The sequence below is a fragment of the Schistocerca nitens genome, chromosome 1 (genome assembly GCF_023898315.1).
Source record: "Schistocerca nitens isolate TAMUIC-IGC-003100 chromosome 1, iqSchNite1.1, whole genome shotgun sequence".
In the NCBI taxonomy this organism is placed as follows: Eukaryota; Metazoa; Arthropoda; class Insecta; order Orthoptera; family Acrididae; genus Schistocerca; species Schistocerca nitens.
In genome coordinates this window covers 769,415,227-769,433,818 of record NC_064614.1, presented here as the reverse complement: position 1 = coordinate 769,433,818, position 18,592 = coordinate 769,415,227, and the positions used below count along the sequence as shown (strand labels likewise).

General features: G+C 42.6%; 1 protein-coding gene across 1 annotated transcript in view; it reads left to right on the top strand.

The window, feature by feature from the left end:
* The window catches only part of LOC126202556 (uncharacterized), a 31,797-nt gene extending 27,007 nt beyond the window's left edge, over positions 1-4,790 (top strand). Inside the window, exon 4 of the mRNA XM_049936878.1 lies at positions 4,525-4,790. Coding sequence (XP_049792835.1) covers positions 4,525-4,790 — 266 coding nt within the window. The remainder of the gene's footprint in view (positions 1-4,524) is intronic.
* The last annotated feature ends 13,802 nt before the right edge of the window (positions 4,791-18,592 follow it).

The following is an 18,592-nucleotide window of genomic DNA, read 5'->3' as shown; positions in this document are numbered from 1 at the left end:
TGTGATCTGTAATGTGCCGGCTCTAAATTCTTGCTTTCGTATATACTTTAACGACAGCGGTTTCTGTGCGAATTCTCTGGAACCAGGGCAAGCAAAACCTTGTAAAGAGTTAAAAAATTAAACGTTAATTTTCATTAACTGTTTCAGTGCAAACGAAAACTAGTAGATATGAACTCGAGTGTTCTAAACATAATGTTAAAATTTGGATTCGGAGAAGTCTTGGTTACGTTTCACGTCGATGAACATGAGAAGATTAGTTTGCTATTTTCGTCAGCAGAGGACTGATTTCCGTCATAGGTTCGTAACTTATTCTAAAACCCAAAATTTGAATGATATTGGGTTTGCATAATCTGATATCGCTGCAAAAAAACTTCATCGTAAAACTAGAAACTTATCTTCTTAACATTTTCTAAGTGGTCAGAATAGTACATAGCAGCCTACAAGTTACATGCCTCACATTCAATCCAGGTTTGGTTGGACAACCGTGTTTCTGGTAACACTTTCCACAAGAGTTTACTCTCCAGGGAGTCGAACACCTTTACTATATTCACTGCAGGGTGGAAGCATCTTAATTCTTCCACCACTTTGCGCAGTTCTTGAAGCAGACCCGTTACTTGCATAAATTTGCAACAGTAAAATCTTAAGCGCTTCTGTTTTCTTCATATATGCACCAGTATCTGTCACCATGATGCAGAACATGTTCTCATCTTCTTCACTGAGTCATAAAATACATAAAGACTTCGTCAATAACATTGCATTAATATTGTTAAAGCCCAAAGGAAATACGCTACCTTTCATCAAGAAAGGTTTACCGATAATTGTATATCAGTCAGAAAAAAGTAAATTTATATGTCCTCATAGTTTCAACAGCAGTCGTGTTGGTTATCAGCTCCAGCACGTAATTAATTGTAAGAATCAGATAAGGCATTCCAGGATCACTTTAATTCAAGTTTCCAACAGCCACGTTACAAATTTATCTTCGGTCGGAATCGACGGTCAGTCCTACAGGAAGGCAAACGAGAGTGCCGCCAATGTTCTTCCTGACGCTCTGGTTAACCTGCAAATTGCAAGAAAATGATAAGCATGCAACGTTATAGTTTTGGAATCAGCTCTAAATGAAGTGTATCAAGGTAATTATTTCTTCTTGCCGAGTTGCTGGGATTCATCATCCTAGGTGCGGTTTTTTGCAAGTAAGTGTTGTCACGATACTGATTAGACACATTGCGTTATGTATTGTATTGACCGGGACTTTCTGGAAGGAGGGCAGGGCAGGTGTTGGCGAAATTCAGCGTTCGCTAAAGCTCCCCGCTGGTGGGGCGAGAGACGCGTGGCTACCCACACGCTTGAGGCGGATTGTGGCTGAATAGCTGCGTCTCGAGATGTTCCCCGAATTTTTCGGATGGGCCGCGTGAGACAGCCGGCCGAGAGCTATTTTCTGGCCGGCCGTACCATTATCCACCTTTCTGCTGCGTGCTGGGCTGTTCTTCGTGTGGCTGCTGAAACCCTTGAGAAACGCAATTGGGCGTTCCCTGTATGCATAGCAGAGGGGGAGCCACACCCATATTTTCGCACACAGCGTGAGAAATAAGCGACTTTTCGCACAGTAAACGTGCAGCCAGTAAGGAAAGAGAGTACTGCATATAGCCAGCTTCTGATTAGTTTACGGCAATACAACAGGAGCGAACGGGAAAATTTAGGCAGGCCATCCTTGCAGTGTGGTGTGGAAATATAAATTCACGCTTGTCGTGGTGCGAAATCCTGTGATTGGCTCCCTCCATGTGTGAGAGCAAAGTAAAGGGGTTGGAGAGCAGACGGGCAGCAGACGGGTTGCAGAGCGGTCCTGTCTGGCACAGCAGAGCGACGTCTTCTTCATAGAGTTACGAGTAGTGTCCGGCCCACCCTGGCTCTTCTTGTTGCTGACGATGGTCAAGAATAGAATTTGTGCTGCTTGCAGTCTGTGCAGCTCGCAACTCGTCAGTGCGTCCCGCCGGCCTGTGTTGCTATTTGGTTGAGAGTTTGTACTACGAAGATCGTGTTCCGAGCTTCGGCGGAATTGCTGCGTTTGTGAGCTGCCCAGGCTCTGATAAGTAGTTTGGCCAAGACGTTAACGGCTTTCCAAATAGCTTTCAGGTGCTTTCTGCTTTCAAATTTTAATTCCGAAATCAGTTTTTAATTTATATTCCCGGAGTAATTGGGATTTTTATTGTACTTCATGTTCAGTGGTTTTATCTGGTTGAGAAAAGATCTTGTATTTGCAAACGCTTGATGTGTGAATCGAATTAATTTGAAACAGTAGATTCACTTTCAATTTCTGATTATTTTCGTTCGAGCCGTCCTGCAACTACTTTAATAAGGCGACCCTTCCTTAATTTAAAACAAATACTACCAGGTGGTTTTATCTTTCTGAACTGTGTGATCACTGTGTCGGTGTTCCAGAGTTAACAGGTCATTACTGATTAATCAGGGGAAGATAATTGCTTCATTTCTGGTTTATATAAATATTTTTATTAATTTTTTAATTGATAAATTGAAATTCTTCTGCTTCAGCACGTAGGGGAGAGAGTGTTTGGCTTTTTCAGTATCATTCTGTGGTGTGATAATTTCACAAGGTAGTAATTTCTTGGTGGAATTAATCGTGTTCCTAGTTCGCGAGTGTGGCAAGCAGGCTGCACTGACGTCTGCTGAACTCCGAGCGATCGCAAACGCGTAAAACAAAAAAAAAAAAAAAACAAGAAACTAAGTGGGAGTTCTCAGTGTTAAGTAGATAGCGAATTATTGCTTATGTGCATATATGTGATAAACGAGACATAAAGTGCTTATCTTTTATGATACATTCATTTAAATGATATTCCACTACGTTTTTCTCATTCGCTGCCTTTAAAATGAGCGGGTGGTTCACGTTTCGAAACATCGGCGGTAATCGAGGACGTTACCCGGTTGCATTTCCGTAAGTTATTGGAATACTTACGCTTGTTCCTCATAATTTCTAAGAATTTTTGGTCTAAAATTATCCCGGTATTCAATATTTTTTTGTGTGATCGTTGTCGGTTGGAAACGTTTTCTATTTTTTATGTTATTATTGCTTTCTGTCTTTACCATGGCCCTATTTCCATTATATTCAGTTACTTGCCTTGTGAGTCTGTCTGATCTCATTCTCTTTTACGACCGCGAAATTGCACTCGATGTTTAATCAATATCACTGTGAATGTTTGTGTAGCATATGACCTCTTGCTTTCTTCTTTTCTCTGAACTGATATTCTAAATATTGAGGTCACGCAATCTCCTATACCGTTTTCGTTCTCTGTAGTCGATGTTTGGTATCTGCTATCCTGTTCAGAATTACTGTTCATGATGCACAGAGTCATAATGATTTGGTGATACAATTGCAATATTTCAGCTATGTTTCACTGGAACTACATATCTTGTTTGAGTCAATGTATTTCCAATTTAGCTTTCCTTTCGACTTCATTGTCTGAATTGTTTTAGTGAGATCTTTAAATTTAATAAATTGTTGTTTTCTTTATCTTCCAATTGACCAATAAGGATCACGTAAGAACTACAGTTACTCTTCTTTCTTTATTGTTATCTATTTTTCCAGTGCCCCTTTATCTTGTCAGCATGTTGCCTTTTCCTATCTTCTAACCGTGTCGTTCCCGATTATTTCTTCTGCTTTGAAGGCCTTATAAATTTTGTATTTTTTTTTAGTAAAAACTTTTCTTTCTGTTGTTTCTGTTCTTTTATTTTATTTCTTTCTAGTCAGTTTCTTATATTTATGCTATTTCATGCTATTACTGAATTTTTTGTCCAGAAATACAGGCATATTTGTTTCGTTAGCCTGTTCTCTTTTGTTTGGTAGAGGATTCTCAAGAAGATTGGCCATCGATTTGTTATTACTTCTGATTTTTGCTAAATAATTTGATAGATGTTCTCATTAGTTTGTATTTTCCAACAATCTATGGGCTGTCTTTCACTCACTATTTTTGTAGTAATCCTTTTTTCGAGTATTACTACAGGATGATTTACAAAGAAAGAACGGATTTCAGTTGTTTATTACAGACAAACTATCAAAGACAGAAACACATTGCCGGCCGGAGTGGCCGTGCGGTTCTAGGCGCTACAGTCTGGAACCGAGCGACCGCTACGGTCGCAGGTTCGAATCCTTCCTCGGGCATGGATGTGTGTGATGTCCTTAGGTTAGTTAGGTTTAATTAGTTCTAATTTCTAGGCGACTGATGACCTCAGAAGTTAAGTCGCATAGTGCTCAGAGCCATTTGAACAGAAACACATCGCGCATATCACTGGATAGAGGAAGATTCAAAGATTTATGTTCGCATAGACACTACACCATACACTCAACAAAAGCATCACATCTCACAATAAACGCTAGCGCTGATGAGTGGACTATCATGTCAGGCGATTCAAACCTTCGTAGTATATTTGTTCAATTCTGATCATGTATTTTTTTTTTGGGCTGTGCCCACAAGGATTAATGGGCCCGCGTGACATGTAATACGGCCTTAACAGATGCGCCCTGCCCGGCGGAGGTGCAACCGCAGTGGGCGGACGCGCAACACGTGAGGGAATTGTCTCAGTGCGAGGAGCGTCGCCTGTGCATGCTGCTGCGAAAGCTGGCTGCCGCGGTCGCAGCGCGCCGACTCATACTCAGGCCCTACTTCTACGACTACGAGCTAGTGAGTACAGAGATCCGTCTCAGCTTCGACAACTTTTTCTGTCACTGTCCATACTACTGTTGTGTCTACGTCGTGTCTCTTATTGTTTACTTTAACTGATGCTGTGGGAGAAGAATGTTCTTTAACCACATATGGACGCTTGAATAAAAAGATAGACCCATGCCCATCTTCTGATAATAGAATACATTAAAATTTCGTTTTGTTTTATTTTATTTTTTTGTGATGATACATTTAAGAGCGACTTTTGTCGGAATGTGCACAGATCACGATCGATGTTTGGTTGGAGCCAATTGGGGAAACCTGTTGATTGCGGCCGTAACTCGGCCGAAAGGTGAATAACATCTCGCTGGCTAGTGGTTCCCGGTGAAAGAAGTGTCTGTTGTGAGCGACATGGTGAAATATGGACAATTTATCTTCCCGAGCCACGCAGCAAGTGAACCCGTCCGAGGGTCACGTTTACCACGAAGCCTTTGTCATACCTAGACTAGTTATGGAACCATAGTGGCTGCAAAAATTCAGAGGCTATGTGTGAACACCATACGGATGTGCAAAGTGTTTCTTCCCTTTTGTAGAGTGGCATCTGTGGTTTCCGGACGACAAAGTTGTTTGAAATTCACCTGAGATGACCTAGCATGGCAGTGGGTGGCAGTGTGGTAGCAGATTGACCAACGGGAGCTCGATTTTAACTGATACAATCAATTAACAGAGCAAGAAGACGAAACTTATGCCCCAGTGCTAGAGAGAATGAGGGGAGCGCAAAAAGTCGGTGTTTCCCTAACTAATGGTCCCTCTAAATGTACCGTCACATTGTTCCGATATGATCAGCATTAGAAAGTTATAGTTACGATAAAATTTGGCTTCCAGAGGTCGCTTGGCAAAAAAATCCTCACTTTTACTGTAGAGCTACGGCTATTTTGAGGAAACCTTGACCATGTCCTTCACGCTGCACATTTTCATCTGAAAAATGAAAGAAAGAATCAAGCGAAGACCTTACATAGATGATGTACCCAACCATTATGAAATCACGATTTACTCCTTCTCTACCAACACTGGAGCTGCTGGTTTACTCATATATTCATAACTCTCGTCATAATCATTAAATCCAACCTCTGCTGTCAGACTCTGATAGAAGATGGCACAGAGGAGCTATGCAAGAAAGAAGTTTTCTGGAGTTCCGTAGCTTTACAGAGTCTCTCGCTTGCTGTCTCAACTTTCCACAAGCTCATAAGCATTTTTCAGTGTCTCCTTTCGTTCTTGATTTCAAGGATGGTCATCAGTCTTAAATTTATTACGTATTTCGCAAGTCTCTTTCTCTGAAGTATGGCAAGACGGATTAAAATCTTCATTTAAACATATAGTGTAGCCCCATGTCTTAATGGACTGCAGTTCTCCAGCCCATCAAAAGCCCTAAATACAGATCTTTCCGTATGAAGTGATATGGTGAAATAACCCTCTTATCTGGTGAAAAGATAAAGGACAGAAAGCTAAAATTTTACAAAAGTGATGGCTGCCCCTAGTGTAATAGTTGAAAGCGAATCTTGAACATAAACTAAGAGAAACGAAAGCTAAATACAATTGACTGAAATGAAATTTTTAAGGAAATTTAAAATATGTACACTCGGAGGTCAAGTACAAAACTATAAGAGACGAACTTAATATATATTGTATTAAAAAAAAATAAAAAATCAGAGCAAGGTTGCATGAAATGGATACAACATATCAACAGTAAGGGGGAAGACAGGTCAGTTAAGCAGTCAACACAATTAGAAACCAAAAAGAAAGAAAAATGTAGGACCACTGAAGAACAGATGGCATCAGTGAAGACGGAACAGGCTGCGGGTCTACTGCATGAAGTGAGGAAGAAGAAGATCTCTCGTATCCCACTACCCATAAATTTTAACTTGCACTCGATGGACATGGCTTATTTATATTATTGAACAGGGAGGTCTCACTTAGAAGTACATCGAAACGTTAAAAATTGACGGAGAAATACACACTGTAGTACATCCCGTTTCCCCCCTCCCCCCCCCCCTAAAGATTTCTGTCTTTGCTAGAAAAAGCAACTCAAAAAATCAAAATTGGACGTGGTCTGTTTTTTACTCAAGCACCCACTTTTTTATTTTTTTAATGCATTACAGCGGATTTAGCAGCCTATGCTCTATCTGCAAGTAATGTACAAAGTTGTATTGCTTGTACCTCTCATGAAAATGGAGCGTAGGTCCGGAAAAATGTTTTGGTGCAGTAAAAAGTGTAAAATATAGGTTGCGTACTATTTCTTCTTTTCTAATTGTCTTTGGTTAGAAGGTTATGAACCTGCTACACTTCAAAGAATTATCGGACGACGTTAGACATCCACGTACCCTGCTGTCGATATGGGCTATGTTACCACCGATGAAAAGACACCTTGAGTCTTTTAGCCATGTAGAGATGACTAATTTCCACCCAAATAACTATTAATAAAAGAGTGCCACTATTATGCATATTATTGATAAGAGCAATAATAGCACAATGTCTGTACTTTAGAGACAGTTTTCTTTCTAATTCCTGTAACATCCAATGCTCTACGCTATTACCAAAAATTATTTATTCCTTCCATTCGCTTAATTTAACATATGGTGAATTTTGCTTTTTATTACAAATGTCAGGTTGTTTCTTCGGATCGATATTTCGTACCTCACGACTGCGTTAAGGGACGCCTTTCAACTGTTGTGAATGGACAATCGTTGGCCAGTGGATCAGCTATTTCATCCATACTGACACCTCTGTTTTCTTAAGCTTGCCGAAAACTTAGTGCACAGCGCTTGCAGTTTATTTGACAGCTGAACTACATTTACAATACAATGAAAAAAAACCCTGCTTTGTAGCTAGAGACATCTCAAGTTGGGTCACTATCATCACAGTTATAATTTTAAATTTACAGTGACCATCATACGTGTGGTGCGACTGGAATAAGTTTTAGAAGACTAGTACAAATGCCACAATATTCATATCTAGCATTTGATATTTTCCAAATGAAGCTCTCCGTTCTAAATGTACATCATCTGAACCTCTAGGCTGTTTAGTATGTAACATACGGCGATTGTTCGTGAATAGCACTTTGTCCTGTAGTGAGAGTTACGTAGAAATTTTACGATTAAAAGCAGTTTATTGATGAAATGCATTCGGGTTGCTGTCGTAATTTTACGAATGAAGATACACCCCGTCAGTCCAAAAAGTTTCGAGACTGAATTAATAAAAGATAGAGGAAAGTTAAAATGGTGGTTTTAATGCCTCCTCCCCCCCCCCCTTCAGCCACCCACTTGAGTACAACACACAGGAAGTTCATAAAGCCACGTGAAACTGTCGAAAAGTCCTTGTTAGGGATATTGTTCAATTCTCTTGTCAGATTGGCGGTTATGTCCTCAAAATCGTTGACTCTTCACGTGAATTTACTTTGACGTTTTGTGGTAGGTTCGTGTTGATAACACCAAGTCTCGTCACCCGGGATGCTTTCATCCCCCCCCCCCCCCCAAATATAAGAACAGTCCGCGGAAGAAGTCCACGCATCGTTGTTTTTGTTTTGAAGTCAATGTTCGCGGCACAGACTTTGCAAGCACTTTTCTCGAATTTAAAACATTCTGGAGAATATCTTGAACACTTGATTTAGATATGGTTCTCCATTGCAGTATTCACATAACAACGTTGACAAACTACGGTCACACGTTCACTATTTAAAGTTGTCTGCAAGACTGGTCGAATGCAGGACTTAACTCAAGCTGTTACCGTAGTTACTACGTTGAAGTCGGTTGTACGCTGGGGTGTATTATATGGACGTCTGCACGATTACCTCTTAAAAACATCCTCCCATGACTATGATAAAACATAAAGACGGCGAACCACATGTTATGGTCTCTTCAAGTTAACGAGCAGACTTCCGACTCAGCCTGCGCAGTGAACCAGAACAGCCACTTCGGCCGTTAATGTCCTAACTGTCTTCCAGAATGATGTACAACTTTACGTGATGTTACAAATGCAGACGACACCTACTTTAAGGACCACGCGTTAAATATCCTTGAACGGGAAAAATGAAAAGGGAGTATATACAGGGAGGCGAGGTGATTCTGTAGATACCATCAAGTGCCAGCTCGACCTGCTTAGGCATAGATTTTATTATTAAGTGACACTGAAATTTGCTTTACCAAATTTTTTACTTTTTAATTATTTTATCATTTGTCATAGTTAACACCTTTCATTGGTATATTCCTTTCATCTTAATTATGCAGGGTGGTCCATTGATAGTGACCGGGCCGAATATCTCACGAAATAAGCATCAAACGAAAAAACTACAAAGAACGAAACTCGCCTAGCTTGATGGGGGAAACCAGATGGCGCTATGGTTGGCCCGCTAGATGGCGCTGCCATAGGTCAAACGGAGATCAACTGCGTTTTTTTTTTTTAACAGGAACCCACTTTTTTATTACATATTCGTGTAGTACGTAAAGAACTATGAATGTTTGAGTTGGACCACTTTTTTCGATTTGTGATAGATGGCGCTGTAATAGTCACAAACGTAGAAGTACGTGGTATTACGTAACATTCCGCCAGTGCGGACGGTATTTGCTTCGTGATACATTACCCGTGTTAAAATGGACCGTTTACCAATTGCGGAAAAGGTCGATATCGTGTTGATGTATGGCTATTGTGAACAAAATGCCCAACGGGCGTGTGCTATGTATGCTGCTCGGTATCCTGGACGACATCATCCAAGTGTCCGGACCGTTCGCCGGATAGTTACGTTATTTAAGGAAACAGGAAGTGTTTAGCCACATGTGAAACGTCGACCACGACCTGCAACAAATGATGATGCCCAAGTAGGTGTTTTAGCTGCTGTCGCGGCTAATCCGCACATCAGTAGCAGACAAATTGCGCGAGAATCGGAAATCTCTAAAACGTCGGTGTTGAGAATGCTACATCAACATCGATTGCACCCGTACCATATTTCTATGCAGCAGGAATTGCATGGCGACGACTTTGAACGTCGTGTACAGTTCTACCATGGGCACAAGAAAAATTACGGGACGAGGACAGATTTTTTCCACGCGTTCTATTTAGCGATGAAGCGTCATTCACCAACAGCGGTAACGTAAACCGGCATAATATACACTACTGGGCAACGGAAAATCCACGATGGCTGCGACAAGTGGAAAATCAGCGACCTTGGCGGGTTAATGTATGGTGCGGCATTATGGGAGTAAGGATAATTGGCCCCCATTTTATCGATGGCAATCTAAATGGTGCAATGTATGCTGATTTCCTACGTAATGTTCTACCGATGTTGCTACAAGATGTTTCACTGCATGACAGAATGGCGATGTACTTCCAACATGATGGATGTCCGGCACATAGCTCGCGTGCGGTTGGAGCGGTATTGAATAGCATATTTCATGACAGATGGATTGGTCGTCGAAGCACCATACCATGGCCCGCACGTTCACCAGATCTGACGTCCCCGTATTTCTTTCTGTGGAGGAAGTGGAAGGATATTTGCTATCGTGATCCACCGACAAACCTGACACCATGCGTCAGCGCATTGTCAGTGCATGTGCGAACATTACGGAAGGCGAACTACTCGCTGTTGTGAAGATTGTCGTTACACGTATTGCCAAACGCATTGAGGTTGACGGACATCATTTTGAGTATTTATTGCATTAATGTGGTATTTACAGGTAATCACGCTGTAACAGCGTGCGTTCTCAGAAATGATAAGTTCACAAAGGTATATGTATCAAATTGGAACAACCGGAATAAAATGTTCAAACGTACCTACGTTCTGTATTTTAATTTAGAAAACCTACCTGTTACATACTGTCCGTCTAAAATTGTGAGCCATAAGTTTGTGACTATTACAGCGCCATTTATCACAAAGCGAAAAAAGTGGTCCAACTAAAACATTCATATTTCTTTACGTACTACAAGAATATGTAATAAAAAATGGGAGTTCCTATTTTAAAAAACGCAGTTGATGTCCGTTTGACCTATGGCAGCGCCAGCTAGCGGGCCAACCATAGCGCCATCTGTTTTCCCCCTTCAAGCTAGACAAGTTTCGTTCTTTGTAGTTTTTTCGTTTGGCGCTTATTCCGTGAGGTATTTGGCCAGGTCACTATCAATGGACCACCCTTTATATACGATGATGGTAGTGTTCGAAACGTCGTTATAAATAAAGAACTGTATTAAGTGTACTCACCTCATATGAGACACCACAAAAGAAACTGAAAAATATTCAGGTACCATATTCGCACAGTAGCAAACAAAAGTAATGAGCCCCACTCTTAATTCGTGGCGTTTACAGCACGTTTAGAACTTACCAGATACGTAATGACTGCAAAGTAGACAACGCATGCAAGGTTGTATCTGAAAATTCGTATCTACCGAGTCACAATAAATTGCAAAATAAGTTAGCTCTCGCTGCTTATTTCCAGTTTTTACACAATTAGCGTTTAACTTTCTTTCGTATTCACCAATTTCAGCATTTGTGTCAGTTAACCTTAATATGCATTATTAAATACTTTCGTACGTTTATTTAGTTGTGAAATCTTTCTGTTTGAATTTTATTATAATTCGCTCGACAGTTATGACAAACATCTGCTTATAGACCATGAAAATATTTGCTATTACGTTTGTACGTTCTTTCGACGACAGTAAGTTACAGATACAGTAACTTGACGTAACTGCTTGATGCACATTAAAAGTCAAGAGAAACAAAAAAATGCAGTCTAACATAAGGTTAGCGGAATATGTCAACAATAGACCGAGACCACAACGAATCTCAAGACGTGGCGCAAGTGCTCCGACAGGATCTTGTCAGTTATGTCCGTCAACCTAACGGAGGAAAAATGTCGTAGGTAAACCTTGGCATGTGATGATGACAACCCGTTCAGTTGGTGCGAACGCCGCTGTTTAAATCTCGAGGCAGGACACTTTGATGTGTCATGATGTTGACGTCACTTCCTGTGCAAATCGACACTTAACTACTCATACTCCCATGCAAGCAGCGATTACGGTAGTTTCCTGAACTGGCTTTGGAATGTGTAACGACGATGTCTGCCAGCAAAGCGACAACAACGGTGAGTGGTATTCATCGGTAGCAAAGGGAAGAATGTTGCTAAGGCTATGGCGAAACACAGATGTACTGTGAATGGAAACAGGTTTTGAAATAATTCTCCTAATCTCAGAGTATTCGAAGCAAGGTTGAAGAGAGAAAATTGAAATGTCTGAATTTGTACACTCTGTTTAACGCTGTAATCAAAGTTCACATCAAACGCGAATTTTTATTGTCATTTGTCACGTGATATCACTTTCTCTCAATATAGCTGCGAGTTTATTATACTAATTCTACAATTATAAGAAGCGCTAAAACTTAGTACTGTAACCGAAACAAAGGCGTACCTCTACGTATTATTAAAAATCTGCCCTGACTTACCATTTCCGAGTCATTCAACCATCTTCCTAGTGGCGTAGTCATTAATGGTTTGTTATTTTAGGAACAGCGATCGCTCTTGTGCTAATTTTGGTGGTGATACCAGAATTAGTTACAAGTGTTCGTAAAACAGTCATAAACAATTGCCTGGATGGCAATAGTGTGGAAATAAAAGAAAAAGCTACGCCTCGCCCTCCTGATTTTATAGTATTGGACTTCATCAACGTTCGCTCATCGTAGTGTGGTTTAGTTGGATATCTGAACGAAATACTACCTCTCTCAGCTAAATTTTATTGTGTGGTTCTTGACACCATAATTCGATCCAGTCCGACGCAACGGGATTATTTTTGGATTGTGTCTGCCTTTGGATTCATTAATTCATATTGAAAGTTTTACAATACGCGATTAGCTGTCTGCATATTGTACGTAGGCCATTATGGGAATTCATCTCGGCATCATGTAAATGTATGGGAAACCAACGAACATGTGGTTCTATATTATTCGACAAGTTCTTTAACTTCGAAGTATTTGACTGCGACCCATTTATTTTGCCACTAAACAAACTGTTACCTCACCTTCCTGAGCATGTATCTTTGTTTTTTTATTTGTTAAAAAAGTAACTGGAATAAAATAAAAACGAGATGTTTCTGAAGTATCCCTGGGTGGTGGACAAGAGTTTGAAATAGGAAACGATGTTCGCACGCTTCCTCCGTGCCGCAGTAACAGACTAGTAAAATACTTTGCTCGGCTTATCAATGTGTGCAGGGTGAGGGAGCAGTAACAATTTATTGTCACACTAGTAATGTATAAATTTGTAGCAAACAATCTAATGCAATAACAAAGCTCAGTTGTAACCACTGAAGTAGTACTGGAACAGCAGGCAGCCTGCTATGGCAGAAGACGCACAGGTGTAATGTGGTATGTGGATATTTTACTTGAGTGTACTGTAAGACTGATTTAGGTTACCACAGTAGTTTGATGGTTGAAACTGTAATTACTGCCTGTCACAGTAAATTATTGTCGCCCTTCATGTAGTATTGGCCTAATAGTACAGCACGTTTTCACATATTTGCAATAATTATTCCTTAGCATGAACTGTCTCCTACAAATCTTCAAGGGTCAGTTACAAACAAGTTGCGTGTCTGCTTTTGAATTTTCTGAACTTTGTCGCAGGCTTGCATGGGAAAGATCCAGAATAAACGGATGTGTTGTTATGGAAAGTATGTGAGGTGACGGGCGAGTTGCAGCGCCCTGGAAATATCCTAAGTTCAGAGTTGGCGGCCACCGCTCGGCCGCGCGGCAGGCCGAGCTCGTTAGCTGTCACGTGGTGCCAAATGTTAGCCGGACCAGAGGGGTAGCCCCAGCGCATTGTCCAGCCGCGTGGCTGGGAATTCCGCTGTGACGAGGACGGTGCTTTGTGTCGACGAATGAGATGCCAGGTTCGTATGAGCAGTTGCCAGCGGGCTCTTGCGCATGCGCAGAGCTGAATTCGCGTATGAGCAGTACCTTCCTCCCGCTTCTGGCTACTTGAAGCGTGGCTGTTTGCCGTATGAGCAGTAGCAGCAAGTAGCCAGATGCTACCCGGAAAAATTTTTCCAGCGCGCCCAAGCTGCCAGATTCACGCATGCGCAGAGCAAGCTGAGTTATAGTGGTGTGATGCCTTCCCACGTGACCTGTGTATATGTTTCGTGTCTTCGTAATATTGCTGGTCTATTCGTGTGGAATTTCTAGTGTGGTGGGGCGTTACGTGACCATGTGTAGCCCTGCGGCATGTTGTTGAGAGGGCGTACAGAGTTGTACTTACAAGGGAACCTCCCCATCGCACCCCCATCAGATTTAGTTATAAGTTGGCAAAGTGGATAGGCCTTGAAAAACTGAACACAGATCAGTCGAGAAAACAGGAAGAAGTTATGTGGAACTATGAAAAAAATAAGCAAAATATACAAACTCAGTAGTCCATGCGTAGCATATGCAACATCAATGAAAACATAAGCTCAAGAGCGCCGTGGTCCGTGGTTAGCGTGAGTAGCTCCGGAGTAAGAGGTCCGTGGTTCAAGTCTTCCCTCTTATGGAAATTTTAATTTTTTTATTTTCAGACAATTATTATCTGTCCGTCCGTCCGCTATATTTGCTGGATTCATATTGCCCACGGAATACATCTCACGTATTTAATGCACTCTCGTCCAAAGTAGCGAACAGTCAACTGCCAGCCACGGAGTCTCGTTAGGAGGAATACTCTCTCTTCCGTGCGTTGTAGTCGACTGACGTCGTGTGTTTCGAAGTTTGTTTAGGTGTAGCGTCCCCATGCTACGGCGCAGTTACCTCGCATCGGACGGACAGATAATAATTGTCTGAAAATAAAAAATTAAAATTTTCACGCGAGGGAGACTTGAACCAAAGACCTCTCATTCCGCAGCTGCTCACGCTAACCACGGGACCCGGCACTAGTGAGATCACTTTCTCCTAAAATTGCCTATGTTATGCATGAACTACTCAGTTCGTATATTTTGCTTATTTCTTTCATAGTTCCACACAACTTCTTCCTGTTTGCTGGATTGATCTGTGTTCAGTTTTTCAAGGCCTATCAGCTGTGCCAACTTATAACTACATCTGAGGGGGGTGCGATGGGGAGGTTCCCTTGTTAGAGCAATAGTTTATCATATCCCTCCCAGATGAAGGATGCAAATAAAGAAGCAGTTTTGGCATAATATCATTTCAAAATTAGACTCCACAGCTCAAAGTACCATAACATTTTGCTATGGGGTGACTTTGACAGATTTTTTTTTAATTCGTACTCTGCAATATTGTTATGTAGCATTTCCAATCAGATTTACATCTACACAGCACTGCAAAAACGCCAGTAGGATGGAATACGGATTTCTTGCAAAAAAAAAAAAAAAAAAAAAAAAGAGGAAGTTTCTTTTGCAGCTTACATCAGAATAAAGGACAATAAATTTCATGACCATTTCACAATGTGTAAAAAATTAACAAGGTTGTCTGTGAGGCAAAGAAACTGACAGTTTGTATTCTGCTCTAGGAATAAATATAAAGCCATATGGGGAGTTAAAACGATAAAACACGGTATGCTGCCAGTCTACAATTTAGCATAGAATGGCATTCTATGAATTTAAGATGTAAACACAAATTAAGAAATACCCTCAGGCCTAGAGGAAGTACTAGACAAGTTCCTTGTGATCGAATAACATTGTTTTACAAAAGGCAGATTTGTAAAATTCTGCTACAGATGTGAATATACAATCCTGGAAATGGAAAAAAGAACACATTGACACCGGTGTGTCAGACTCACCATACTTGCTCCGGACACTGCGAGAGGGCTGTACAAGCAATGATCACACGCACGGCACAGCGGACACACCAGGAACCGCGGTGTTGGCCGTCGAATGGCGCTAGCTGCGCAGCATTTGTGCACCGCCGCCGTCAGTGTCAGCCAGTTTGCCGTGGCATACGGAGCTCCATCGCAGTCTTTAACACTGGTAGCATGCCGCGACAGCGTGGACGTGAACCGTATGTGCAGTTGACGGACTTTGAGCGAGGGCGTATAGTGGGCATGCGGGAGGCCGGGTGGACGTACCGCCGAATTGCTCAACACGTGGGGCGTGAGGTCTCCACAGTACATCGATGTTGTCGCCAGTGGTCGGCGGAAGGTGCACGTGCCCGTCGACCTGGGACCGGACCGCAGCGACGCACAGATGCACGCCAAGACCGTAGGATCCTACGCAGTGCCGTAGGGGACCGCACCGCCACTTCCCAGCAAATTAGGGACACTGTTGCTCCTGGGGTATCGGCGAGGACCATTCGCAACCGTCTCCATGAAGCTGGGCTACGGTCCCGCACACCGTTAGGCCGTCTTCCGCTCACGCCCCAACATCGTGCAGCCCGCCTCCAGTGGTGTCGCGACAGGTGTGAATGGAGGGACGAATGGAGACGTGTCGTCTTCAGCGATGAGAGTCGCTTCTGCCTTGGTGCCAATGATGGTCGTATGCGTGTTTGGCGCCGTGCAGGTGAGCGCCACAATCAGGACTGCATACGACCGAGGCACACAGGGCCAACACCCGGCATCATGGTGTGGGGAGCGATCTCCTACACTGGCCGTACACCACTGGTGATCGTCGAGGGGACACTGAATAGTGCACGGTACATCCAAACCGTCATCGAACCCATCGTTCTACCATTCCTAGACCGGCAAGGGAACTTGCTGTTCCAACAGGACAATGCACGTCCGCATGTATCCCGTGCCACCCAACGTGCTCTAGAAGGTGTAAGTCAACTACCCTGGCCAGCAAGATCTCCGGATCTGTCCCCCATTGAGCATGTTTGGGACTGGATGAAGCGTCGTCTCACGCGGTCTGCACGTCCAGCACGAACGCTGGTCCAACTGAGGCGCCAGGTGGAAATGGCATGGCAAGCCGTTCCACAGGACTACATCCAGCATCTCTACGATCGTGTCCATGGGAGAATAGCAGCCTGCATTGCTGCGAAAGGTGGATATACACTGTACTAGTGCCGACATTGTGCATGCTCTGTTGCCTGTGTCTATGTGCCTGTGGTTCTGTCAGTGTGATCATGTGATGTATCTGACCCCAGGAATGTGTCAATAAAGTTTCCCCTTCCTGGGACAATGAATTCACGGTGTTCTTATTTCAATTTCCAGGAGTGTATTTGAAACAAAATATTTAGTTCAAAACTACTGACCAAATTTGCCTACTTCGTGAGCTTCAGGTCAATGTTTACCTATGTTCGTACGTATGTAGCATTAAGAGATCTTACAGTGTCATAAAAGGAACGGGACATCAGATCCAGCAGCATCGGAATTTGGCCAGTAATGCGGCAACTACGTATCCCAGCCCCTAGACAACGAAACCAGCCAAAACATTAAATATTTCAACTCTGAGTCAGAGGGTGCATAGTTATTTGAAAGCCCGCAAGCAAATACCTTTAAAATCTATGACCGCATTATATTTCAAAGAGTTCGTTCTCTAATTTTTGACTTAGCGAAGCGCGTCTTAAAGGCGCCGTTTTCTTTTTTTAGATATACATTATACACCACTTCTCGGTATCTTCCTGGCCCTGAGAGGCTCTCGCGCGTATTCCCGACGTTCAAGAATTGAGTATTGCATTCAGCAATACGATCATAATGTTGCAAAATGATATTTTGTCAACAAAATGTTGATATTACAAGTAGTGCATTTACTTTTCGTGGCCATCTTAGGGCTTCCATGGCATACAGCAGAGCCAGAAAACTTCCCCTCGATACAAAGAGTTTGGACAAAGAAAATGTCATATGCCGTTAGAAACTCAACAACCTACAACGGTCACTTAATCGTCTACTTGGGAAGATTTGCTCTCGACCCGTGCGACCCAACCATCCAACACAGCTTTTCTAACACAAGAAACTTGGAGGTTACTACGGCTTTCTTACACTCGCCCCACAGTCAAACCAACGTCTGCCTAAATGTTCCATCCTTGTTCCGCTGGAAGCATCCACAAGACATTTGGATAACCATGTATGGTACTTATCACAATAGAGAACTCAGTATGGGTAACAGTAAGTTTTAAGGCAGAAACTGTCTCCAGGACCTCTCAGATCACAGAATGATTCACGACAGTTTTGAAGACTGTCGGATAGACTGTCAGTGACAGAGCACCTTGTGTTCCTGTTGCTAATAAGGCGAGTACACCGTTCATTTGTTACATATATTTTACGAGCTTCCAACAGGAGCGACTTATTTACGGATACCTGTGTAGTTATAGTTCTTGCGTGTTCGAGTGCTTACTAGGCACAACCTTTTATTTTAAGAACTGTGTAGCATATAGTACCGCCATTGTTATCGACCCTCATATCGTACAGGCTTTTGTTTGTTTTGCTTAATGTAGCTCGGTGATGGTTAGACCATCACTGCGAGAGCATGTCGAATTCGTGCTGCTAATAAGGCGAGTACATCGTTCATTTGTTACATAATTTTACGAGCTTCAAACAGGAGCGACTTTAGTAATGGATAAGAATTGTGATTGCTGTGTACAGATGCGAGCTGAGTTGGTGACTCTTTGCTCACAGCTCCAGGCTGTGTTGGCTTCTGTCACATAGCTTAAGGCTGCTGCCAAGTGGCATCACTGTGGGGGTCAGACGTGGGGATGCGAGGAACGTCGAGCACGTCCCACGTGTCTCCCGATAGGTCCACTGCTGTGGCCGCCTCGGGAACTGCCTGCACTGAGGTTGACCCCACGCCCGTGGTCGAGTGATAGATCATTGTAAAGTCTGGCAGACAGCGAAACACTTTCTGAGGGGCCGATTGTAGGGCCTCCCCGGTACATTTGATGAACAGGTTTCGGGCCTTATCTGTGGGTGACGTAGTCTCTAAGACAGATGCAGTCGTCCACCCTGTTTCAGAGGAAGCTTCTCGACCTGCAGGGCCTGGGCATTCAC